The following is a 27,751-nucleotide window of genomic DNA, read 5'->3' as shown; positions in this document are numbered from 1 at the left end:
CCATTCTACTTTCTGTCTCTATCAATTTGACTACTCTAGGTACTTCATATAAGTGCAATCATACGATATTTGTCTTTTTGTGACTTTTTTCATTTAGCATGATCTCCTCAGGGTTCACCCATGTTATAGAATATGTCAGAATTTTCTTCCTTTTTTTTTTTTTTTTAATTTTTTTTAAACGTTTATTTATTTTTGAGACAGAGAGAGACAGAGCATGAATGGGGGAGGGTCAGAGAGAGGGAGACACAGAATCTGAAACAGGCTCCAGGCTCTGAGCTGTCAGCACGGAGCCCGATGCGGGGCTCGAACTCACAGACTGTGAGATCATGACCTGAGCTGAAGTCGGCCGCTCAACCGACTGAGCCACCTGGGCGCCCCAGAATTTTCTTCCTTTTTAAGGCTGACGAATATCCCATTGTATGTATATACCGCATTTTGTTTATCCATTTTCTACCATGTATTTTTAATGACTATGTAGTATTCTATTGTATGTATTTGCCTTGGCACATCACCACTGATGGATGTTTAGGTTACTTTCAGATTTTCAGTATAACAAACCATCCTGAGATAAATATTTTTGCATAGTTATCTCCTAAGAGCAAATCCTACAAGTAGGGTTGCCCAAAGGATACTCGTTATACTTTGAGAGACATTACCATAATACCATCTAAAAACTGTCAGTTTACATTCCCTGTAATGCACATGTAACTGTGCATGAGCTCAGTTCTCTGAACCCTACCAACTCTAGGTTTTAAAAATCTTTGATCTTTGCACAACTGATCAGAGAAAATAACTTGTTTTCATCTGTGTTGGGAATATCTTTGTCTTAGAAATCAAATCTACCTTCAAGTGATAATTTGCTGCTCTTAAAGTGATTTAAAACATGTTCTTTTGGTTCTGAAGAGTAGCGTTGGGATAGGTTGCTTAGTGTCCCAAGGTGACAGTTTTGAAGGGCACATTGAAGAGAAGCTCTTGTGTCTGTATTCATAGAAAAAAAAGGCATTCCTTTCTGTATAATCACACTACACATGCTCACATATGACTTATCCCTACTACAAAATTATACAGTCCTTGGAAGTCAGACATCAACCGTTACTGAATTTCTGCCGTGTGGAAGATTCTTCATTGCCAGAAGGGATGTGGTGGTGTGGCTCCTGTCCTTGTGGAACTTACAGTCTGAATCCTCAAGTACATGTCATGGGATGTGGAAGGCATGTTTTCCAGGGCAGACTTGTGGGAATTCCCTGTCAGAACTGGTATTGAATAAATATTTGTTGAGCGAATCATACTTGTACGAAGTCACAGTATACTAAGTATGAAGTAAACTTGTATGAGGTCGTAGTGTACTAATAGAGAAGATATCTGCTCCTGTTGGAATATTTTGGGGCCTCTGTACCAGAAGGATAAAGTTAGGGAATTGGTGTGTGCCTTCAGAGGTATTTGCCCATAACTCTTTTCCTCATCAGAGGTGATGGAGCAGACCCATTTTCTTAAAAAAAAAAAAGATTCTGTTGAGGGTACTTCAGTACACTTTTGTTTCTTTGCCCTTTGACTTGTCAGTGCCTGTCAAATGTGTGGCTTCTCACCAAAGTCCTTGTTTTTGTAGGGGAAAATTGTTCAATATGAAATTGAAAGCACCTGCCATTCTGCTCGGGCCTCATTGCCTTACCCCCACAGGGGAGACGCTGTGCTGGCTACAAGGATGTTTGCAGCTTTGGCCATCTGTGATGCTATGATTTTGTTACAAAACAAATAGTCAAATACTTTATAAGTAATTCCGTGGTTGTATACATCTCTTTGTGGTATCGTAATTACTTTTGCAAGTGAAATTTCATTGTTCCCCTTTAATTCTGTAATGGTTTTCTGATTAAAACACTTAAAATGTTAGGCTGACATTAACATTTCTGAGACTCAGAAATGTGACACTTGGAGAAATCTCCTTGTAAGGATTAGGAAATACAGTAGGGCTGTTTTAGGGTATAAACTTTTTGATTCAGGGATACCTTACCTTGGCATTTCCCAATATCCTCAGTGTAGTAGAACTACTCCATGAATATATTTGAAGGAAAAAATGAAGATTAGTATAATTCTTTGATTAGAGGTGCTCCTCAGTTAAATTTTCTCTTAATCTCAGTATTTTTATTTTTAAGATCTACCAAGTGATATCAGTATAATGTGTTACTAGACAAAAATTTATAAAACCTCAGTCTTTATAATGATTTATTAACTAGATTTCCCCCTTTGTTCCATTTCTAGGAGAAAGAAATGACAAGAAATCTGGTGTTAGAGGTCTTTCTAAAAATAAATACCTTCTAGGACTGTTCTAGGAACATACTCAATCCAGCTTTCATGTTCCTTGCATCTCATAATAATTTTAAAGGAGGTGGAAGGTGACCCAGGTGACTTGTGGAGTCCTCTGTCAAAAAGGAAGCACACATTTATTTTACGTGCTGTGAACTTACTAAAGAAGGATGAGATGTTGATATATTTTAGGATTATTTTTAACAAGAATTGAAAGCTGAAGTTAGTAGTGATTATTTTTACCATAATCATTATTATTATTAATAGCTACTATTTAATTATGTGTCAGGTGTTCTTTTGAGCACTTTACCTGCATTATCTCTTATATATCCTCTTATCCTTGGGATCCCCATTTTATAAATGAAAAAAGAAAACAGGCTCAGAGGTTAAGTTTATTTTGACCAGGATCACATAGCTAGCAAGTGACAGGGTTAAGATTTGAACCCAGTCCTGCCTGTGCGTCCTCATCCTAACCAGTGTTCTGTACTACAGTACTCTCCCCTTATTCTCAGGGGGTATGTTCCAAGACCCGCAGTGGATGCCGAAAACCATGGATAGTACCAAACCCTATAAATTCTATTTTTTCTCCTACCTGTACATACCTATGATAAAATTTAATTTTCAAATTAGGCATGGTAAGAGACTAGCAACAATAATAAAACAGATCAATTATAACAATAAACTGTAATAAAAGTTACGTGAATGTGGTCTGTCTCTCAGAATACCTTATTGTACTATACTCAACCTTCCTGTGATGTCAGATGATAAAATGCCTATGTGATGTGGGGCGCCTGGGTGGCTTAGTTGGTTAAGCGTCCGACTCTTATTTCGGCGCAGGTCATGATCCCAGGGTTTGTGGGATTGAGCCCTGTGCCAGGCTCCGTGCTGACAGCATGGAGCTTGTCTGGAATTCCCTCCCCGCCCCCCCTCAAAAACAAAGAAAAAGCCTATGTGATGGTATGAAGCACACTGAATGACATAGGTATTGTGACATAGCGTTAGGCTACTATCATTGATCTCTGACAGTAAGTCAGAAGGAGGATCATCTGCTTTTGGACCAAGTTTGACCACAAGTAACAAACTGCAGAAAATGAAACCACAGATAAGGGGAGACTACCATGTTTTCTTTGCTGAGTATTGGCATTTAATTGAGGAGGTACCATCTTGTTCCCAGAAGAAACATCATTTTAGTTTCAACAGGATTCAGGAAGCAGTTCTTAGAGTGAGGTTTCTAAAATAAATTAATTGAGGGGGGGCACCTGGGTGGCTCAGTCAGTTAAGTGTCTGACTTCAGCTCAGGTTATGATCTCATGGTTCTTGAGTTCAGGCCTCACATCGGGCTCTCTGCTGTCAGCATAGAGCCTGCTTTGGATCCTCTGTTCTGTCCCCCTCTCTCTCTGCCCCTCCCTTACTCATGCTCTCTCTCTTTCTCTTTTTCAAAAATAAACCATTACAAAAGAGAAAAAAAACTAAAAAAATTAAAAAGAAATTAATTTTTGGTAGCAAAGAAGTTCGATTAATAAAGTTTATTTTTTTATTATTTTATTTCTGTAAACTTTTATTTTTTTCAATTTTTTTTTTTTTTTTTTTTTTGATAGAGAATGAGCACAAGTGGAGGAGGGGCAGACAGGGGGACAGAGGATCCAAAGCAGGCTTCACGCTCACAGCAGCGGGCCCAACGTAGGGCTCGAACTCACAAACCGAACTGTGAGATCATGACCCGAACTGAAGTTGGACACTCAACCAACTGAGCCACCCAGGCATCCCTGATAAAGTTTATTTGAAAAGCATAATGTTACCTTAAATCAGAAGAAAGGAAAATGTATTTATTGAACAAAACTACTTTGGTGGTACATTTTTGCAAAATTCCTAGTAACTCAAAGTATTGTCTGTGTTCTTTTAGTTACCTCACAACCCTATGACAAAGAGGGGGAAATGTAAACTAAAGAAATACAGTTTCATACCCGAGCTCATAATGTGAGGAAAATACAACTTGTTCTCCCTGATCTTATAAAGTAATGAGAAGACTGCATGGGAATAAAGGGAGAAAGAAAGGCAAATTTATTGTTTTAACAGTAATTATGTGTTTTGAGTGGCCTAAGGAGTCACTATTATTTGTTTTGCAAGAGAAGAAGCCATTCTCACTGATACCATGGAGATCTCATTGACTAGAGCTGTAGCTCCCAGTGCTTATAAGGATTTCCTTTCAGCTTAGACTTAATCCTTGTAAGCTCCTAGGTGCAGGGATAAATGTTGATTTTCAAGGTAGCATTTTACCACATTGATTTGTTTGAAAAATGATTCAGTCATTTTCTTCCTTATTCTTAAATATTGCTGTGTACATCATGTTTCTAGGGAGGTGAGCACGTGAAACAATATGAAGAGGAGAAAATAGCCTTTTAAGGAGATTGGCCCACAGAAAGGATGGCCTTCTTGGACAATCCAACTATCATTCTAGCTCATATTCGACAGTCACATGTGACCAGTGATGACACAGGAATGTGTGAGATGGTTCTCATTGATCATGATGTTGACCTAGAGAAGATTCATCCTCCTTCAATGCCTGGAGACAGTGGGTCAGAAATTCAGGGAAGCAATGGTGAGACTCAGGGCTATGTATATGCCCAGTCAGTCGATATTACCTCAAGTTGGGACTTTGGTATTAGAAGACGCTCAAATACAGGTAAACATTGCCTTTTAGTCATGTCTTCTGAGCTTTAAATCAGTCAACAATCTTACAGAATAATGCATAATGTTGGAATAGCTTTAATGGGGAAGGTTTCTGTGTGTTAACAGGAACATGCATGTATTACAGTAAGAGCGAGTCTAAACACCATCTCCATCTTCGTGACTGTGAATGGAGAGTGGCACTGGAATGATGCTATCAGAAGGAAGTAGACAGAAGATGAATAGAGGAAAAAGGTGGCTAGGAGAGGCAGGTTGGATGTTCTCTTTCTCAAAAGTCTTCATGTAGAAAGGGAAGTGGACTTACTTTGAGTATCTTCACAGAGCAACATTAGTCCCAGTGGGTAGACTACCTAGTGGCAGGTTTCAGGTTGACATAATAAAGAACCTTTAATATAGAAAGCTGACCAGCCACAGAGTACTGCTGCCAGAGCCATTTCTCGGCCATGGAAGGATTGTGGGAGGCAAAGGGATGTTGGAGGTAAATAGCTGAATATTTGTTCGGGCTGCTGTTAATAGGAGTTGCTACACTGAGTGTGAGATTAGAAAAGGTGCCCCTGTTTTTGATATGTTCTTTTTATTTTCTTAAGTTGATCTCTACCATTTGATCTTTGTGGTTTGAAAATGCTAAACTTTGGTACATAAATATCTAGTGATTATCTTTTAAAAGCTTATCACTGGCCATTTTCCAGCTTATGTGTTTTGGAAACCTTTCAAAGGGAATGTGATGAACCAAGACCTTTACTTAGATAAATTATTTAGAACATATAATGTAGTTCTAATATGACAGGGTATTCTAGGAGGTGATTTTTTTATTTAGGTCGTCAGAAAATATAATCTACTAATCAGTAGCAGTGACCTGCTAACTCCCAGGAAACGTAATGGCAGGAAATGTGGTAGAACATTGAAAAGGTTTACATGTTTATTTTCCTGGTCCAAATGTAAAATTCACATAAAGGAGTACTGCAAGATACAATATACAGTGCAAAGCATGTTAAGGTTTTGGTTCAGAATTCAGCATTCTGTGACATCTACAGAGAATAATTTGCTCTCATGATGAAAATAATTAATAGCATTTCCCAGTATCTCAAGGAATTTTTATCAAAATAGGATTTGAGTGAAGGTTTGAATATAATTTAGAACCATTGATTCTCAGTTCTCTAGTCGAAACTGACTTCCTTGCGAGTTATTGAGATGATATCTTGTATGACAGGTTGAATGGATTTCAGTAGGAGAATGCTGCTAAATTGAGAGCTTTATGATTATATTACTTTGGCTGTACCCTTCACATTTATTAATTGCAATTGAATGTATTTTCCTCCAGTGGAATTTGGTTAGATACAGTGACATTATCAGATGCTTTTGCCAGCACAGTTCACATTTCTGGCAAGGTTAGTATCAGTGGTAGTTTCCCTATCACAATGCCAAGGCACGTGTGTATGGTTTCCTGCCTTGAAAGAGAAGTTTACTTATTTATTTTTTGTTAGCATTGTTCCAGGATAGGAAGTTGAAGATTAGCCAGATCTCAAGAAATGGCATCAATTATGACTTTCTTTTCCATTGTGGTTTCCATATGCAGCAGTTGTTAATATATGCTGGACAGTGTTTCTTTAAGAGATCAATTCACTGATTTTTGAAGGTTGATCAGCCAGTGGTCATATGATCTCACAAATGTAGGATTTTTAGGTGATGCTTTTGTTACTGTTGTTGGAATTTCTTAAGATAGCACTTAGATGCTAATACTTACAATTGTGGGGTGTCCTAGTGACCAAAGGTTTTACTTTTTAATCCTTTCAGCATATCTTAAAATTTTGTATAAGAAAAATTATTCTTTTTAAGATTTGACTAATGTTACAAAGATACAAATCATTTATTTTACTACCTATAAACTGTTTCAACCCACTGAAGAAAAGCTATGCTAATTTATATAGCTTTGACATTTTATAATTTTCATGATTTTTAGATAAAGGATTTTATATTTAAAACTTTAATAGTCTAGTCTGAGTTCATTTATCTTTAATTTTTGAAACGGGTAGAGTAATTCATAACAGTAATTTTATTCCTGTAATGTAATATTCACTTCAGTTCATTTGTGCATTAAAATTCCTTTAAGACCGTTATTAATGATTTATATAATGAAATGTCATATTAATCACAGAAGTTTTCACATTTTATTATTCTCTTCCATGTTAATACTATCTTTATGATCTCTATTAATGTTTTATATCCTCTAATTTCAATTATAAATCAAGAATATTTTCATGTTTTTGTTGGTATTTGCTTTTCAGGGGTGCCACCTTTAAAATTTTATGACTTTTTCTCTACATATGCAATATAAAACATCTTTATTCATATAAAGGTAGTTAATTATGTCTTTGTTTATAGTAAACTTTCATTGACAAACTTATAGTTATAATATTTCTTTTCAAGCTCAAAGATTAGAACGACTCCGAAAAGAGAGACAAAACCAGATCAAATGCAAAAATATTCAGTGGAAAGAAAGAAATTCTAAGCAATCAGGTAAATGGAAATAATTTTAATTGTTAATTTGAGATTTATATATGTAGTTTATATTATTATATGAGAGCTTTATTTTTAATTCATCTTTTTAAATCCTCTGAGCAGATACCTCTTGTTTTGAGCTTTGAATGCTTTCACTGGGGTGCCTTTGCCCTCTGAAGCTGTGTGTTCATTTAGGTCTTGTGTTTTTGCTCACTCTTCATTCTGGGTCACAGGAATAGATGTGTGCAAGGCACATTTTGTACAAACTCTCATGCCAGTACCTTGTTCTTAAAGTCAAGGAATACCTATGGTTTGGATGGGCCTCTGGGTTATAGATTTCCTCCTGGCAGTTCCAACCTTGACTTTCTCTTGCCTCATTAGTGACCCCAGTAATAATCTTTTTTGCATATATGCTGATTCTTTTCCTTTAGCTTAACAAGCATTATGTTGCGGGTATTATCAGCATTTGTAGTCTGTGTTCATATGGTATATGTATTAAAAAGCTGGCCATATTACATATTTTCAAATCTTCAATCTCAGCAAGAACACCTAAAAAAAAAAAGCTATTGAAATATTTTCTAACATTTATATCGTGTGTCCTAGACTTTCTTTTTTTCTTCTTTCAAAGTAATGTCTGCACTCTGTTTTCTCTCTTCCAGCACCTACTAACCACCCTGGCATGTAATAGATGTCCACTCAATTTTTGTTGACTGACTCCATTGCTACATAGTATTTATAAAACTAACAATATTAATGATTATTGTATTAACATCAGCACCTACCTAGTGCTATTCTAAGCACTTTACACGCATTACCTCCAATGTAATGATTTTAAAAGATACAGATATTGCTGTGGTTAACAGATGAGACAGAGACTCAGTGAGCTTTAACTTGCTAACGTTACAAGGCTAGAAAGCGGTAGTGCCGTGGAGCCGTATTTTGTAGATACCACTGTCTGAAGCTAAAGGCCAACCTCTTTCTGCTAAACCACACTGTATAAAGTGGTTATTGCTGTCTCCTGCTGTGGTTGTAAACCCAGGTGTGCTCAGTCGGCATGATTTTCTTAATAGTTGCGTCTAAGTGACAGCTGTGTAAACCAGAAATCTCATTCACTTCTTTCTTATGTCTCATTTCTGTGACTTCTATAGTTCTCATGGAATGTCTATTTAGTTTTGCTCTTAATACTTAAAAAAAAAAAAAATCGCTCCAGGCTGGCCTTTTCTGTTGATCCAGTTAATACTTCTCTCTGTTGTATTTATCAAACTGAAAACCTTTATATTGTTTATCTTGTTCACTTTTTTCAAATTTTTCATATATCTTGATGCTTTTTCTGTTAATTTCTTCTTAATGAGTATAGAGCCAGTTTATCTAAACTCATCTTTCCAGGTACCCTCTGTTTTGCTTTCTTTGTTTCCTTATCTTAAAACAATTACAAATAAAAAATAGGATGAATAGAGTACCTCAGATAGAACAGCATTAATCCCCTTTGCAATGTGAGAAATAAATTCTTCAACTTAAATTTTGATACATCTACTAATCAGACACATCTAATAAATTTTGATACATTTCCCACTCGTTCCTTAAAGTCTAATCCACTTTAACTTCTGTTCATGTTTCTCAGAATGTGCTGGATTGGGGCGCCTGAGTGGCTCAGTTGGTTAAGCATCTGACTTCAACTCAGGTCATGATCCCATGGTTCGTGGGTTTGAGCCCTGCATCGGGCCCTGTGCTGACTGCATGAAGCCTGCTTGGGATTCTCTCTCCCTCCCTTACTCTCTGCCCGTCCCCCACTCATGCTCATGCACGTGTTCTCTCTCTCAAATAAATATTAAAAAAAACAAAAACAAAAACAATGTGCTGGAGAAATAGTCTCCTTTTTGCTTTCATTTGGAGCCATACCATTCATTATTTGTGTATACTTCTCTCTCCCTCATTTTCCATCTCTCTTATTTCTGTCTCTCACGGATTTCAGTAATTGACCCTGTGATCTTATTGCTGAAAAAGTTCCTTCTTAATATACCTGGCCACTCTCTGAAATGTTGACCTTGCTTCTGGCCAGGCCAGTGAACTTTGTCAATGCACAGAGGAATGAATGGTCTTGAATTCTCTGTTCATGTGGGTTCCACCATTACCACAGGTTGGCACTCTGGGTGTCCTGAAATGTGTTAGGAAAGTGGAGCCAGCAGTCCATTACACAGCTACCTGGCAAACTGAGCAGCTACTCTGTTTTCACACATTTCTCAAGCACATACTCTTTTTTTTTTTTTTTTTTTGTCAAGGAATGCCACAGCCAGATCTTTTTAATCTTAATTGGAAATTTTGGTTAGGTAGTCATTTATTCATTCCCTCATTCTTTATCTGCTGTTTACATTTTGTTAAAATCCTTTCGTCTGTTTTTCTTATCTTTGTTTTATTTTATTCCCTACTAGAAGAATCATTATTATGAATATGATGACCTCCCCTGGAATGTTTTTCTTCTACGGTTATTCTGTCTGAATCCAGTCCATCCTTTAATACAGCAGAAATGCAGCCTTTTCATTGAAGAGTTGGAAGAGATCTGAGAAGCCTTCTGGTCCATACCCTGAAGTTCTTTATGAACTTTGTATATATACTTTATGTGCCCTGAGACCACATGATAAATGGAATACCTTAGACTAAGATCCTTGTAGTGTTTCTGTAGCCAGAATTGTATGGATAAATGTGAAGATGGTTATTGGAAGATGGCTTTGTCAGGAACAGTGTCAAATCAAGCCTCGGTATTTTAAATTTTATTGTTTAAAAAAAATTTTTTTTTTAATGTTTTATTTATTTTTGAGAAAGAGACCGAGCATGGATGGGGGTGGGGGGCAGAAAGAGGGGGAGACACGGAATTTGAAGCAGGCTCCAGGCCCTGAACTTCAGCACAGAGCCTGATGCGGGGCTTGAACTCACGAGTTGTGAGATCATGACCTGAGCCCAAGTCGACCGCTTAACTGACTGAGCCACCCAGGCGCCCCTTAATTTTATTGTTTTAAAATGGTGTTGGCATATTCTTTATAAAGTGTATTATTACCCTTATTCACTGACTCATTTAACAAACATTTCTTTCATACCTTCTGTGTGCATCTTAACTCTACGCTAGGTGCTTGGAGGAATACGCGACTCCTGTCCTCAAGAAGTTTGAAGTCTAATGGGAAGACAAAGGCATTTACACATAAAGTCAAATAGTAACTCAAAAACAATGTAGTGTAAATCAGTTATTTATGAATATTCCTGAAGTTTTCTTTATGTAACTTGTAGTACTGATTTCTTAAAACAACAGTTTGCAGATATAATGGCTGTGTAAAAATCAGAAATACATCTAAAAGTGCATGTTATAATGGCTTCTGCATAAATTTCTAGCCATATATGTGGAATTCCTGATTCAGAAGATAGGGATTGGGGTCCGTCTATATTTTTCAGAAGCTCCCTGGGTGATTCTTATGAGTAACCATTACTGGGAATCGCTGGTATATAATATGCCAGCCGCTAAGTTTGCTTCATCTTAACACAAATCCAGCAAATTAGCTATTACTATTTCTGTGTTATATGTGAGAAAACTGGACCCCGGAGGCTAAGTAACTTTTTCACATTACTTACTTACAAATAGTAAATGTCAAAGCCAGAATTCTCCTGGCCAGTCTGACCCCGAAGACTGTAATCTTCTTGCTGCCTCCTATTCTCTCCAGTACTGTTGGCAGAAAGGAGCTGCTCTGGAGCTTTGGGTGTTGAGGATTCCCTGTTCCCTTGTTCCTTTCCTCCTCTGTGTCAGCGATGGCCAACGTTCAGGAAAGTTTTATTAAAAGAAAATGTTGTTATAGGAAATCTGAAGCAAAATATGAAAATGAAAATAAGCTACCAATAGTCTCATATTTGGAGGAATTTCTGTTAACATTTTGATGTATTTATTCTAGATTCTGTTTATATAAGTATATATATTTTAAATATTCTAAACATACGTCTTATCTTTTTTGTATTTTTTTGTATATACAAGTAGTACATAAATGCACCGTTTTGTCTTGTCTCCATGGTGTTCCTGCACTTTTACATTTATTAAGGTTATTTCCAGATGTTTTGCATTTTGTGTTGCCCTTGTAATTAGCATCCTCTTCCCCATAACTTTCTTACTGCTCTTGTGAAGAAATCTGTTGTTTTTATATATCCATTTTGTATCCAGCCACTCACTGAATCCTTAGAAGTTCTGATATGCATTACCATCTTCCTGAAGGCTATAGTATGTGCTTTCTCATAAGACTGATGGTAATTACGTTCCTAGGCTATTGTTTTTTCAGTTCCCAGTTTGTTGGGGACTTCCAACTGTTTCTAGTGGTTAGAACTCTTCAGCTGCAAATGATAAAGAGAAGTGATGTTGAAAAGCAGCTTGCAGTAGAGCAACTCAGGAGGTACAACTATGTCTTATGAGTGGCTTAGAACCAGGAGGAAAGGCTCTCATTACCCACCCCTGTCTCATTTCTACTTCTTTGTGCCCATTTGCTCCTTCCTCCCTCTCTTCTGCCTCCCTATCCCCACAGCTACTTTTTCTACTTCTCTGGTCCACAGTTAATCATTTAACAAGTATTTCTTAAGCTCCTACAATATGCAGGGGCAGCTAGGCACTTGTAGACTTAGAAGATACAGCAGTGAACAAGACAGAGTCCCTGCCTCATGGATCTTGTGGGGGAAATAGGCAGGAAGCAAACCTAGTATTGTCAGAATGGGATAAGTGGCATAGCGAAAAATACAGCCTGGCAAGGAAGGAATGCTAGGTAGGGGATTTTGCAATTTTATATGGGATGATCAGGGAAGGCCTTTTCGGAAGGTGATGCTTGAGCAGAGTTCTGAAGGAATGAGTTGGGAAGGTATTGGAAAATGGGTGTCCTAAGATGAGGGAGAGCGTGTGCAAAGGTTCTGCAACAGAAGTGTGCCTGATGTATTCAAAGAATAGCAAGGAAGGATGCTTACTGACTACAGTAGAGGGCAAAGGGGGAAGAGTGGGCCCAGAGAAGCAGTGAGAGAGCAGATCATGGAGGATCTTGTACAGAACTTAATTTTTACTCTGGGTACAGTGATGCGGTCTGAGTAGACTAGAATGGTATAATGAACCCCTGTACACCCTTCACCCAGCTTCAACATATGGCCAGTCTTGCTTCTTTTATACATTTACCTCCCCTCCTCTCTCAGATTATTTTTATTTATTTTTTGAGAGAGAGAGAGCGCGCGCAAGCGGGAGTGCAGGAGAGGGGGAGAGAGAATCTTAAGCAGGCTCCACGCTTACTTAGCACAGCATACATGTGGATCCCATGACCCTGTGATCATGATCTGAGCTGAAATCAAGAGTCAGACACTGAACCGACTCAGCCACCTAGGCGTCCCCAGATTATTTTCAAGCAATTTCCAACTATCATAATTTGATACCTAAATACTTGTGTATTTTTTAACACATAAGAAAATGTAGTTTTCTGGTATTGTAATACCACTACTCTCCAAAAAATTAGCAGGAATTTTTTAATATTAACAAACATTTCCCTCACTGTCTCAAATTTTTCTTTTCTTTTGCCAGTTTGTTCGTGTAGGTCTAGATATGAGGTCCATACATTTGGTCGGTATGTTTGATTTCCTTTTTAATCTGTAGATTCTTCTTTACTTTTTTTCGTTGTAATTTATTTAAGAAACTGGGTCACGTGTCCTGTAGAATTTCCTACATTCTAGATTTTGCTAATTGTATCTCTTTGGTCTCATTTAATAGGTTCCTCGGCTCTCTTTTTCCTATAAACAGGTAGTTAGATCTAGAAACTTGCTCAGATTGAAGTTTGATTTCTGTTAAGAGTATTTTGTACATGCTGATCTGTACTTCATATTGCATCATATCAGGTTATATAGAAGGTCTTCTTGTCTATTTTGTGACGTTCAGGTTGATGCTAGAGTTAGGTGTCATTCATCCATTATTAATTATTATTATTAGGTGTCATTCATCCATCCCAACAGCTTTTTCTTCCAATGGTTTTAGTGGTCATTGGTGGGCATTACCTAGATTAATTATTTCATTAGTAGTTGCAAAATAGTGATTTCTAATTTTATTGGCCTTCATATAAAGAACATTTTTTCCTAATCTATTATTTCGTTATTCTCAGATATAATCCCTACCAGAAGACAGGATAAATGCTTGATTCTTAAGTATTTCCTTCTCCATATCTGGAATTAGCCATTTGTTTAGAGTCTTGATTATTTTTTAGGGATAAATGGCATTGAGAGACCAGAACTTGAACTCTAGAGGTGCTCACTGAATTTTATTTTTTTCCTTGTAGGCATTTCAGGGGATAGAGCTCAGAAAAAAATAAATTTTTTAAGAGGAAGTACATTGTGAGTTAATGTTGATAATTTCTGTATAAATTTAGGATTATAGAGTATTTACTTAACTTTTTTGATTTTATGTTTATGTATCTGTTTCTTATGCTGAAAGTTCTGGTTCCAGAATAGAGATATCATCGTCATTACTAACACTATGATTACTAAAAACAGTTGAAGATAGATAGATAATTTTTTTTTTTTTTTTTTTTGCCCTTTTGATATGTTCTATTAGGGAATGTACAAATTGCTGTGTGATAAAGTTACTTAAAATAACTCCTCTTTGTAGTTAAAATGCCAACTCAATATTACACTTGGGTTCATTTGCCTTTGCTTTTATTTTTAGAAATTGCACTTCTAATTTTTTTAAAGAAATATATAAAATGTACATGGTTTCAAAGTTGAGTACATAAAACAAGGTAAAATCAGGGAAATTTAGCTTCAATTCTTGTCTCTTCTATTCATAGTCATTTTAAAAAAGGTTTTGGTTTTTCTGTTCCCTTAAATCTATGTGTAAGCATATTTATATTCATATACCCCTCTTTTTAGGTTATAAATAGCATTTTGTACACACCATTTTATGCAATACTTTTTTCACTTAGCAACACATCTTGGGAATTACTCTGGTGAATATATAGAGATAGGCTTCATTCCATTTTACAGCTTCATAATAAGCCATGATATGGAGGTGCCATAGTTTAGCCAATTGGTTTCCTTTTGAAGGAAGTTTGAGTGTTTTCAGATTTTTGGTGTTGAAAATGACACTGCAGTGAGTAGCCTAATGCATTGTGTTGTGTTGTGTTTATTTTTCCCAGTGTATCTAAGAATCCTGGAAGTGGTATGGTTGGGTCATAGGGTAAATATGTGATCTCCCTTGATATTGCCACATTCCCTTCCGTAGGTGTTTTGCTAGTTTGCATTCCTCTAATAAGGTACAGAATGTTATTTCCTCACAGCTGTAAACTTTTAGATTTTTGCCAATTTGATAGATGTATATCTCAGCATATTATTGTTATTAACGTGGTTGAGCATCTTTCCATTTGTTAAGAACCATTTGAATATCCTTTTCTGTGGACATTTCATATTTCTTATCCATTTCTCTGTAGAATTGTTGGTCACTGTCTTGTCTACTTTTAGAATCTTTATATATTAAGAATATTAACCTTTATTTTTTTCTAGTTTGTCATTTTTCTTTTTACTTTGCTAATTTTTTACCATACAAAAATGTTTTTATTTTGTGTGGTCATATTGTTTTCTTCTTACTGTGACGTTTATAGTTTACATTTTAAAAGACTCCTGTTGGCTGCTGTGTTGGGAAGAGACTGGCAGGAGTGGGCCTGGGGGAGGCAAGGGCAGAAACAAGATCAGTTTGAAGGTAGTGGTAATAATCCAGCATTGGTAACTTTGGAGATGGTTCTGGATATATTCTGAAATTTCTGTTGATGGATAGGATGTTAGATATGAGAGAAAGAAAAGAGTGGAGATGTTTTTGGCCTAACATGATTGAGTTGCCATTAACTGAGAAGGAGAAGCCTGTGGGAGGGGCAGATTTGGGGCAAGATCAAGAGTTCTGTTATGGACATATAAAGTTTGAAACACCATGGGGCGCCTGGGTGGCTCAGTCGGTTAAGCGTCCGACTTCAGCTCAGGCCACGATCTCGCGGTCCGTGAGTTCGAGCCCCGCGTCGGGCTCTGGGCTGATGGCTCAGAGCCTGGAGCCTGCTTCCGATTCTGTGTCTCCCTCTCTCTCTGCCCCTCCCCCGTTCATGCTCTGTCTCTCTCTGTCTCAAAAATAAAACGTTAAAAAAAAAAAAAAAAAAGTTTGAAACACCTATTGGATATCCAAGTGGAGGTGGTGCCATATAGGAAGCTGAATATGTGAGTCCATAATTTCAGGGAATGTTTAGTTCTAGGAATAATCATTTGGGAGTTATCAGCATGTAGATGATATTTATTTAGGCTTTCCCTTTTTATTTATTTATTGAGGTATGCTTCTATATACTGAAATGTATAGATACTAAGTATACAGTTCAGTGACTTGTGACAAACATATAGACCTGTGTAACTAGCATCCCAATTAAGTATAGAGCATTTGTGTACCCCAGAAAGTTCTCTCGTGCCTCTTTCTAGTTGGGGTACTCCCCATAGACAGCTATTGTTCTGATTTGTATTACCACAATTTAGCTTCTCTTCTTGTTGATTATATTTAAAACAGAAGGCTGGCTGAGATCACCAAGGGTATGAATGTAGGTACAGAAAAGAAAAGATCCAAATAGTATGACTTGGGGAATGCCAAAGATTTGAGGGGAATATGAGGAATTGGCAAGGAAACTAGGAAAGAGTAACCTGGAAGATAGGATGAGAACCAGATCAAATGGAGCCCTGGAAACCAAGTGAAAAAACTGGTTCAAAAAGGAGTGAGTGATGAACTGTTTCAAATGCTGTCACGAAGTCTTGAAAGATGAGGATTCAAAATGGACCAGTAGATTTAGCAATAAGGGGTCATTGGTGACCTCGCAAACTGCTTTTGAGGAGTGTGGGGAGCCCAAGTGCTTGATTGCAGTGGGTTTGAGGGAAAGCGAGGGGAGGAACCAGACAGCAAGAACACAGCATTTTGAGGAGCAGAAAAGTGGTATAGTAACTGGGAGTACAGGATCAAAGAAGGATTTTTTTTTTTTTTTTTTAAACGAGCAGTATTTCAGTATCTTTGTGTGCTGATGCAATCGACCCAGTCAGTAGGAGGAAAAACCAAAAATCAGAGAAAATTGCTTGAGTGATGCCCTTGAGTCAGCAAGAAGTTAGCCCCTGAGTGTGCAAAGGAGGAGCTGGCCTGAGGTATGGGCCTACACAGTTCACCCGCTGTAATAGGAGGGGAAGGTAGGCAGAAGTTCTCTTTTGGTTGTTTGTCTGTCTCCATGACGAAGGATGGATGGACGGATGGACAGAAGGATGGATGGGAGGGAGATGGAAAATGTCAGAAGTTGAGGAGAGAATTCTAAGTGTGAATTAGAATTAGTCTGAGAATAGAAGAGTTAATCTATCATCACTTCACACCCTTACTGATAATAGTTCTGTAACTTTGATAAGTTACTTACGTTTGCTAAACTCAGTTTGTTGATGGGGCTAGTTGTAACCCAGCTCTTAAGACTGTTGAGAGGACAAGTTGAGAAAACACGTAGCATTGTTCCTGGCCCATAGTAGGTATTTAATAAAGGGTTATTCCTTTCCAAAGTGTAGCAATAAAATTATTAATAGATTACGTGCAGAATAATACTTGTAATATTTAAAATATCACTTTAGTAGTCTAAAACTTTTTCAAATGCGCAGTTAATATCTGTTGATTATTTGAACGTATATATTCAGATTCTGAAATTAAATATGTGCCACATTTTAAAAAAGAATTAGATCCTTTTCTTCTGGTTTGCCACTTAAATTTATAGGACCTTATTTGATAAATTTGTTCCACTGGTTTGTTGAAAAGATGGTCTTAGTAACATGTTTTAGAAGTTCTAAGTCACTATTTCAGAGTTCTGTTTGATCTAAGTTCAGTTTGGCTATGTTCAAGGATGGAATGGGGTTGAACCTATTCATTGCAGTTTTTTTGTTTTTTGTTTTTGGAGGGGGGAGAGAGAGAATCTTAAGCAAGCATGGAACCTGACATGGGACTAGATCTCATGACTGTGAGGTCATGACCTGAGCCAAAATCAAGAGTCAGATGCTTAGAGTGCCTGGATGGCTCAGTCCGTTAAGCATCCAACTTTGGTTCAGGTCATGATCTTGTGGTTCATGAGTTCGAGACCCGCATCAAGCTGTCTCCTGTCAGCACAGAGCCCGCTTCAGATCCTGTCTCCCTCTCTTTCTTTCTCTCTCTCAAAAATAAATAAACATTTTTTTTAAATAAAAAAAAATATGAGTCAGACACTTAACCAATTGAGCCTCCCAGAGTGGCCCTCATTGCAGATTTTAAGATCTAAGATCGATTTATTTTTAAATTTAGGTATGGAAATTTTCTAATACTCACAGAAATGGAGAGTATAATAGATCTCCATGTACTTATGTATCTACCACCTTAAGTGATATTCAGGATAATATGGACACTTAAATGATCTATGAGAATATATGGAATTAACTTGTCTTGATTCACTAATGAGTAAGAGCTAAAGATTCTGATTTAATAATAATTTAATCTGAATTCCTTCAATCATTATTTTATTCACTGATTCATGCAATAAAATTTATTGAGGGTCAACTTTGTTCATTAGTCTAATAGCTAAGAGCCTTGCCTGAGTGCAAGTCTTAGCTCTGCTATTTCTTAGCTGTGTTGGTCTAAGGCTAATCAAAGTGTTCTAGGCTTCAGTTTCCACACTGACAAAATTAAGATAATGCCAGTATCCACTTCATAGGCTTGTTAGGAGGAGTAATTGAGGTACATTGGCTTGCTCAATAAACGTTAGCTGCTATTATTATAAAAATTCTTTTTCCTGGGGCACCTGGGTGGCTCAGTTGGTTGGGCGTCGACTTCAGCTCAGGTCATGATCTCACAGTTGGTGGGTTCGAGCCCTGCATCGGGCTCTGTGCTGAGAGCTCGGAGCCTGGAGCCTGCTTCAAATTCTGTGTCTTCTCCTCTCTCTGCCCTTCCCATGCTCATGTTCTGTCTTGCTCTGTCTCTCAATAATAAACGTTTAAAAAACATTTTTTTAAATTCTTTTTCCTTTTCCTCCTCCTCATCTTTGTCTTCTATATTTTGTGCTAGGTGTCACTGGAGAATAGGAGAGGATTAAGATGTAGACCTTCACCCTAAAGAACTGGAATTCCAAAATCCCACAGTATTAGAACCAGGAGAGATTTTCAAGCTTATCCAGTTCAGTGAGCCCAGAAAGGGTTAGTGAACTGTCTATCACATATCTCTTAGTGGCAAAGCCAGGCCAAAGCTCAGGTCCTTTAGCTGTGAATGCCCTTCTTACAGAATGGCTGCTCTGTCGGTTTGACTCTGCCCCACTCCTTAAACCCTAGTCCTTCTAAATTGACAGTCCTGACCTGATCGTATTTCAGGGCTCTGCCTTTTCAGGGTGCAAGCATCGAAGTATATGTGAGGCTTTTTGCACACATCAGACCTGAATATGCCCCACACACTCCCTCCTTAAGATTCCAAGGAAGACTTGCTAGGGAAGGTAGACAGGCTGTCTCTCTGTGTGTAATCACAAAGATGTTTTTATCTTCCTCTTGTATCACAGCCCAGGAGTTAAAGTCACTATTTGAAAAAAAGTCCCTCAAAGAGAAACCTCCAAGTTCTGGAAAGCAGTCAATATTATCTGTACGACTGGAGCAGTGCCCTCTACAGCTGAATAACCCCTTTAATGAATATTCCAAATTTGATGGCAAGGTAAGTAAAAATAAAACTTTGTCCCCTTAAATAAAACCTCAATTGAGTGGAATTGTTTTGTTGGTATTATTATTAAATTTCGGTTTTCAAAAATGACTCAAAGTAATTATAGAATGTCCCTCACATTTTCTAAGACTGAAGATGTGAAAAAGTCTGCATTTGGGCTTGATATTGTTTCCACAGCAATATGTTTGATGAGGGATTAAAACAAAAGTAGTCTTGAGATATTTGTATGCGTGTTTTTTCCCCTGTTTTATCTTCCAAGAGTATACTTGAGGATTTGGGTTAGTTGGGTTGTGATTCGTCAAGGCCTGATTGTGCTGGGAAAGCTTTGAAAGTAGTTCTGGGAGGCAGTTTGCATTGTTTTGGTCTGACTCTTCATTATAACTGCAGAAATTGTTGAGCTTCGAGCTTCATTTCAGAATTCTAGGCCATTGTTTGCATGTCTGTATTTCATTGTAGGGAATCTTGTTTGACACTCACTATGCAGGGTGAGTTTTTTCTGTTTATTGTAACAATTTGTAGTTGTAAAATTAAAGCATGTCTATTTTCCTTTTAAAAAAATGGCCACTGTTGTAGGCGGAGCATAGTTCCATGTGCAGCAACCCCCCCCCCCCCCCCCCCCGCCGCCCCCCACATTCCCTGCCATTCTGTGTTTCTGCGCTAAGCTGAGCTGGGCTTCTTTCAGGCGACAGTAGCAGTTGATTTTTATATTTATTGCCGTTATATTTGCTGTCTGGTAGTGGTGGGGGGTGATGAGTGATCGCTTGTTGGGGGTTGTGTACAATTTGTCTTATTTTAACACCATCGCAATTAATAAACATACAGCTCTTTGCTTATGTTTGCATTTTTCGTATTCAATTTCTGGTTAGGTGCTGGTGTGGTCAGTTGTATCTTTGAGCAAGATGTTTTCTCTTCAAAACCCTTTCTCAACCGGTTCAGCATGTTTCCATAGTTTTAAGTAAGCATATATGGCCATGGGCAAGTGAGGTTATTGATGTTGGTGGGAAAGGAGAGCAAGAACTAGAAATAAAATGCGTAAGTTACATAAAGATACTAATATGCTCAGGAGTTGCCTCCAAAAAACCTCTGAAAGTACCTTGAGTAAATTAGAGATTGTATCGATGTAAAGCTTCTCTTTAGCCTGCCCCTGCCACCGCTCCTGTTTCTTCCTGTGGACTGTAGCAAAGAGGAGGATGGATCCCTCTAGGGGACAGGAATGTCAGCCTCTGGAAAACAGAGAATTGGACTGTAGGGGATTTTTTTTTTAAACAACCATTGATTCGTTTAGATACGTGAGAAGTTATTGTTGGATTTAGGTTATAGGGCTGGAATTTATTTGCTTCCATTGCCTGATCCCATCTCATTGTTTGAGGGCATAATTGCCGGAATAATTACTATGTAATAATGCTTTGATGCCAACAAAATAGCATAGATCTCTTAAAATATTATGTCCTAGAACTCTCATTATACATTAGATTTTATTATAAATTACTTAGCTTTGGATTTGACAGAAAGTTGTGAAGTGTTCTTGGTATATATGTAACTTTTAAAGTGCCAGGAGAAATTTTTTAAAAACTGTGAAGAAGCCATTTCTTCAGTCACAAAGGAATTACTTTTGCTAGATGTGTTTACATTTAAGACTCTGGATGCTTTTGTCATACCAGATCTATTTGTAGTCAGCAAAGGATGTGTACATGGGGCAGTCACCGTTACACTTTGATTAAGAAAGATTTATATATCGATAAGTCTATTTTATGATGCTATGCTATTTTATTGTTATCCTACATATTACAATTGCTAAAATACAATTAAACCCTTGTTCTCATCTATTATTTAATATTGATGCATTTGGCAGATACGTAATGAAAGTGGCTAATATTTGAAGGATATTGTACTGTACATATTAAATTAGTCTTTATCTTTGTGAAATGCATCAATATGATATTCAATGACATCTCAATGATTAATAGAGAATTATACTTGAGTCAAGCCTTTTTGTAACCTAGAAATTAAAATGACTATTCAAATAACACCTCAAAATGATCAAATTAGCATTTTGTGATTGCATAATAATGGGATTGTAGTAGTTATAACAGCACCATGGCTGCCTCTAGAGTTAAGATCATGTCAACCCCTTGATAATAAAGCCTTTTCTGTGAGAGTCGACTTTAATAATTTCCAGATTGATTCTTCCCATAAATCATTTGACGTTCAGCACTAAATTTTTGTTACTGTTGTAACTTAAAATTATTTTATTTTTATTCAGCTCATATTTAACAAGTGAAATGAGTGTCCTGTTTTAATGATTCACCATCTTGTCATTGAACTCCATGCTTTTTGCCTCAAATATAAGGATTTTTCATGTACTTTGGGAGTCCCTTATTTTTTTCCCCCACAAAGGTTTGTTAAAGCCACTAAAATATGTACAGTTTTTTCGCGTACAAATATTCACAATGCTTTTCTTGGGAATAACGCTTGCCTTATTTACATAATTAACTGAGTTGCTTAGGTCTCTTGGGCAAATGGTACATAATTGGGGAGAGAAGGGGACAGGGAAGAGTTTGGGGTCTAATTAAATATGCTAAAAAACTACTTAATTATGTATTTCCTCAAGAGACTAACTGCTGTGAAATCCTCCTTAAGATTAAACTAGCGTCAGATTTGAAAAAGATTTTGTTTTTGGTATGACTTTACAATTACATTGCAGTTAAGCTGGCGTGTCTAGTGTCTTTAACGGTTTGTGCGAACTGGATTGTTGTTGGTTTTAGTGATTCTGAGGGTAAGCATCTCTTAGCTTTTGTGCTAAATTGATGTGAATACTTTCAAATAATTTTTGGTTCTTGTAGCAGTTTAATAATTTCATTTCTAAAAATTGTGGTTGATTGATAATTTCTTGGAGACATACAGTTGAGAGGGAAAGGCTGTGCTTAGGCATGTGCTTTGTTGTAATTTTGACAATTTTTTGGCTCGGGTTAATTATGTTTATATTATCTCTTTGGTAAATTGCTGTCTGTGGCCTGTTTTAGATTCACTGATTATCGATCAGTTTGATCATTATGATCAATTATTGATCAATTATTGATCAATTATGATCTGTTTACTGATCGTTTGTAAAAAGCCCAAGATAGAGTGTAAGTGGTTTGAGGGAATGCTTAGTCAGACCAGGCAAAACCAGGCTCAGCCATCTGCCTGAATTTTTTGGGCTTGTTGAAAACAAGACTTCAGGTAGCCTAATTAACAACACAAAATCTCTGTTCTAGAGATTGAGACAGTCAGAAAACTTCTTGTCCCAGTGCTGATTTCACACTATGTGGGATATGTTGGGTGTGGCAAGGAGTTGTTTGAGGTGATGAAGGAGTGAGCTCTACTGATAACACAGTAAGCACTCAGCACTGATTTAAGTATCCCTAAATATGTGGATTTCTGCCCTGTGTTTCTGTCTGTTTCAAATGAGGCCGTGTTTTTGCAGGTATCTAACCCTTTCCGTTCCATGCCGTATCGCTTACTTGAGAAACTTTTGCTAGTATGTCATCACTATTTTGCTTAAACTGAGTTTGCAAATATTATCATCATTAGACCATTAGAATTTAAGGTACTCGTTTCCTGTCATTATAGTTACTATTAAGAAATGGTGCCGATTATTAGTTGTGACCTCTTGCTCAGGTTTTCCATCTCTCCAAACCTCAGTTTCTTTGCTGATAAAAGAAATGAGAGTTCCTTCCTCACCAGGCTGATGTGACCATCACATAAGATAATACTAGGATAGAGCACCGAGCACAAGAGAAGCAGTATAATTTACTTAGTAAGTAGACCTATTTTGTAGTAAGACCTAAGTTGAATCCTGACTCCACCACTTATGATGCGACCTCAGGCTAGTTTCTTAACCTCATGAAGCTCCAGTCCTCCTCTGTGGGTTGAGATGATGATAATGTGTCTTCCTCACGAGGATCAATTGAGATAAGGTCTGTTTACCAAGACATGTAGCGCATAACAGAAGGACTCAACAAATACCCCACTTTTGCTCCTTCCTCTGTGTAAAGGATGAGGGCCAGTGATGCTGTCTTTTCTGTGTACTTCATTAGATTATTGACAGGATTGAGAGGAAATGTGTTCTTAAAACCAGGAGTTTAGAAATAGCATCGTTAAACAAGATGTGCAGCAGACTGGGTGAAGGTGGGCTGTGTGAAGTCCAGGGAGTCCAGTGAAGTTTTGAGGTTTTGGCCTTTAACTTTAAATAGAAAGATTAAGACAAGTAATTACTTCCTTTTTTTTGTGGGGGAGAGTAGCGACTTTTTTTTTAAAGCATGATAGGAGGTAGTTCTAGATTAGTAATTGCTTGGCAGTTTACTAAAATGTTAAATGTTTATTTGCCTTAGCAAAATTCTACTTTAACTATAAGGAGAACGTTTGCCTTAACAAGTGCTTGAGAAAGCAGAACCAGTTCTTGTTCATTTAGACGACTGTGACTTTGATTGTGTTAACTTATTAGAAAGTAACCATTTCTCTGTTAGAAACTGTTTTAACTGAAGCTGCAGAGAGCATGGGGGAAGGGATAATTCATGAGTGCTAATTGCTTGGCTGTTAATTTTCATAAGTGTTGATAGAAGCAGTTCCTTAAATTAAACTTTGTTTAAAATGTATCAGGGGAAATATTCCACAATGTCGAGCCTGAAGTGAAAATTAATATGAATGCTGTGGCAATTAACACATACTGGTTAATAGCTTTTAGCAGCATTTTGGGATGATAGTCCTTAAATACATTTTTGCATGCTGCTCTTGTTTCAGCATTGTTCCAGTCTATGTCTGGATAATTATGAACAAATGTTTTCTACAATCATTGGCATTAAATAGCTCTCTTCAAAGAAAGTCACTTAAAACTTTGCAGAAAAGCATGAAGTCGCTGAGAAATGTGGCAAACTCAGAAAAGGTCAGCGAATTGAAATTATGTTTAAAAAAAATTGCCTTTAGAGGAACATCTGAACTTGGAATATTTGCTATTATAATGGAAATGGTCACCTCTAATATGTGGAGTTACTTTATTAGTTCAGGGTCTCTTTCCAAAAAATTATAATCTGGACTTTATTGCCAGTTATGTTTCTAGACAGCAGTTTTTGTTTATTGCTGCCTGAGCTGAGGTGTGGCCTTGAGCCTAAGAGCCTTCTGGCTTTGAGTTTCTTTCTTTCTTTTCCACCCCTCAAGTTGACCAGCCCCCACCCTTTCAGTGAAAGTGCTCTTGGGGTTCACTTCTTTGCACCCATTGAGAGACAAATTTCAGATGGCAGGGTGTTTTGAGTTAGGGGCTACTTAGCTCTTTCATTGATTGGCTTCATCTTACATACCTTTTTAATAAAGGAGACTAAGTCCCAACATCATTTTCGTGGTTATTCTTTTGGCCTCTTATCTCTGTGACTGCATTCTGTTAGTCTTCTTTTTCATAGACCAGTTTTTATTAGTCTGTTCTATTTCTAAAGGAAGATAATAGCTCTTCACTACCTCTTTATACTACCTCTTTCTACTAATAGAAGGACCGAATTGATTAATTTAAAAACATCTCTTAGTAAGATTATTTTCCCCTTACCATTGTATTAATGCACTTCTCTTCCTTTTGCTTGACATTATACAGGAAATCCCAAGGAGAGATGTTGGGATATCTGTCTGGGTGGCATTCAAAACGAATTAAATAGGAATCTTACAGTGAAAGACCGTGTTTTCAGCATTCCACTGTGAAGTTAAATTTTGGAGACTGAGTTCTTAAAACTAGTTGATTCCATTCTGAGCTTTCTGTCTAGGCCCTGTTTCTTCCAGTCTGTAGTGGCTTCCTCTGGTTGTGGAACAATCTTCCAGAAATTCCTGGTAGAGGTAGGATTGACCATTGGCTTTAGAGGGTTTTCAAAGGAAAGTAGAATTTTGCAGGCCTGGATTAGAAATCCAACTTTGCCATTTACTTGCTGTGTGATATTAGGCAAGTCATTTTTGCCTCTTTGAGCCTGTTTTCATATGTATAAATGAAGTTAATGATGTCTTTAAATGTTGTCACAAGGATTTAATGAAAATGGGAAATGCATAAATAGCAAAGTGCCTGGTACACGGACAGTGCTGAGAGACTTACTAGTTTCCTTTATTTTCCCACATTGCCATTCATTTGCTCCGTGTTTAGTGAGGTCCTACTATGTGAAGTAAAATCTGGATACATGGTGAGCAAAAACACACCTGGTTTCTGACCTTGGAACTTACTCTCTTGGCAGGAAGATAGATGTTATGTAAATAATCACCCGACTGAATGCAAAATTGCCATCATCGTATACCCACAGCTAATAATTACTAGTTCCAAGAAAGGTAGTTGGGGCCTTCAGAGCATTATCATAAGGGCATCTGACCTAGTCTAAGGGCTCAGGGATGGCATCCCTGTGAAGGTGACTTTTGATCTGAGAGTTGAAGGATGAGTAAGAGCTAAGTCGGTGAAGGGGGAGGAGAAAGGACAAATAGAGGATCTGAGGCAAGGGGGTAGCTTCGCTGTTTTGAGGAACTGAAAGAAGGCTGTGTGACTGGGGACTCAGGGTGAGGCAGAGTATGGTACAAGGTAAAGCTGCAGGGGCCAGACCGTGTATGGCTGGGGGACGTGTCCTCTTTAACCCAAGAATATTGGAAAGCCTTTGACAAATTTAAGTGAGGAGATAAGGTAATCAGATTTATGTTTTGAAAAGATCACTGGGCTGTGCTGAAGGGAGTACGACCTGAGAAGGGGTTTTGAGGCCAGAGAGACAATCAAGAAACTTTTCGCAGTGGTCCCGTTAGGAGAGATGGTAACTTGGGTTTACTTATTGGTGATGTAGAAGGAGTGTTTGAATTCCAGAGATGTTAGTAAGTAAAAGTGCTAAGACTTGACGATGGGTTACATGTCAGGGAATAGGGGAGAAAAGGGTTTCAAGGGCGATGCCTTGATCCAATGGAACTGAATGGAAGATGATTCCATCCCTGAATTAGGATGCACCGAAAGAGGGCTGAGGATGAAGCAGGTGTTACCTTTGTGAGCTGGTTTGGGCCTGGTGACTGCAGATCACAGCTTATTACCACATCCTTGGAGTTACTACGCGTTCTTTTTGTGGGGGAGGGGTGTGCAGCATACCCTGCTTGTTTGGTTTGTATTTGGGTCATCTGAGGCAGGGGTCTCAGATGAGAGTGGGCTGGGAGCCAGAAGCCTCCTCTTTGTTCCCACTTCACAGCCAGCTTTGGAACTCTGGCTGAAGAATTGCCCTGGAGATTGGTCACCTCTTCTCTGAGATGGGCTGTGTACTCCAGATGCCCAACCCAGCTCACCAGGCTGTTAAGAGGAGAAAATAAATGAGAGAGTAATTTTAGATGAGGCAGATGTCAGGTGTCATTTAAGAAAATATATTGATTATAATTCTTGTTAGAATTGTTAGCCCTTGTTAGAGGGCTGAAAGGTAAAAGACGGACATATTTATGTTGTAACAAGATTACTGGTGTAGCACTATCTTCTTCCTAGCTAAAGAAATACCAGATTAGCAGACGAAATCTGGTTGGACTGTATATCAAGCACTGAGGGTCCCAAGGAAGAAAGCCTAGGAGATAATCCTTGTTGGTTGTGGTGGGGCTAGGCATGGTGGGGTTTTACACTGAGCCTCCGCATCTAGGGCACCTTACTCTGTAATTTGCAGTAGAGCGATTTCCTTGTCCCTCAAAGTACTGGGCCCTGATGTTACTGTCTTGAAGAGAACTAGGTAAGAGAAATCAAATGACAGCTTAGGGTCACTCAGCTGGGCATAGAATCTAAGTGTTCTTATTCTCAGAGATTTTTATTTTCATTCTTGCTGGCATTCATATCACCAAATGGAAACTTGATTTCCGGGACTAGAAAACAACATGGTAGAAAGAACACAGGTGTAGAATCAGAAAATGTCAGTTTTTCAGTTCGTGAGTTCGAGCTTCCCATAGGGTTCTGTGCTGACAGCTCAGAGCCTGGAGCCTGCTTCAGATTCTGTGACTCCCTCTCTCTGCTCCTCCCCATCTCGTGCTCTGTCGCTCTCTGACTCTCAAAAATAAATAAACGTTAAAAAAGAAATAAAAAAAGAAAAAGAAAATGTGAGCTTTAGCTTTGGTAGTGCCATGGGGTCTGGGACAAGTCACCTCCCATCTCTGAGCCTCAGTTTCTACCTATTTATTTATTTATTTTAATTTTTTTTAATGTTTATTTATTTTGAGAGAGAGGGCAGAGAGAGAGGGAGAGAGGGTATTCCAAGCAGGTTCTGCGCTGTCAGCGCGAGGCCCGACGTGAGGCTCGGTGTCACAAACTGAGATCCCGACCTGAGCTGAAATCAAGAGTCAGACACTCAACTGAGCCACCCAGGTGCCCCAAGCTTCTGCTTATTTAGAATGAGGAGCTTAACTTGGATGATCTTTTGGATTCCTCTTGGTTTTAAGGTTCCATTGTTTTGCGATTGGGGAGGTGATTGACATCAGTGACATGTAGGTTACAGATGGGAAAACATGAAC

At 37.9% G+C, this 27,751-nt stretch overlaps 1 protein-coding gene across 7 annotated transcripts in view; it reads left to right on the top strand.

Moving 5' to 3' along the window:
* MAPKAP1 (MAPK associated protein 1) overlaps positions 1–27,751 on the top strand; it is a 243,021-nt gene that overhangs the window by 24,881 nt on the left and 190,389 nt on the right. For 6 of the 7 annotated variants that reach the window (XM_019421134.2, XM_019421132.2, XM_019421131.2 and 3 more), the window contains 3 exons: positions 4,657–4,984; positions 7,417–7,506; positions 19,086–19,234. In XM_019421134.2, the coding sequence (XP_019276679.1) occupies positions 4,726–4,984; positions 7,417–7,506; positions 19,086–19,234 (498 nt within the window). In that variant the 5' untranslated portion in view covers positions 4,657–4,725. The remainder of the gene's footprint in view (positions 1–4,656; positions 4,985–7,416; positions 7,507–19,085; positions 19,235–27,751) is intronic. The other variant, XM_019421133.2, reaches the window with a different exon arrangement.

The sequence above is a fragment of the Panthera pardus genome, unplaced genomic scaffold (genome assembly GCF_024362965.1).
Source record: "Panthera pardus isolate Hobbes unplaced genomic scaffold, ASM2436296v1 HiC_scaffold_20, whole genome shotgun sequence".
NCBI classification, from domain to species: domain Eukaryota; kingdom Metazoa; phylum Chordata; class Mammalia; order Carnivora; family Felidae; genus Panthera; species Panthera pardus.
Note: the sequence above shows the minus strand (reverse complement) of the source record. Positions and strands in the feature narration are given on the sequence as shown.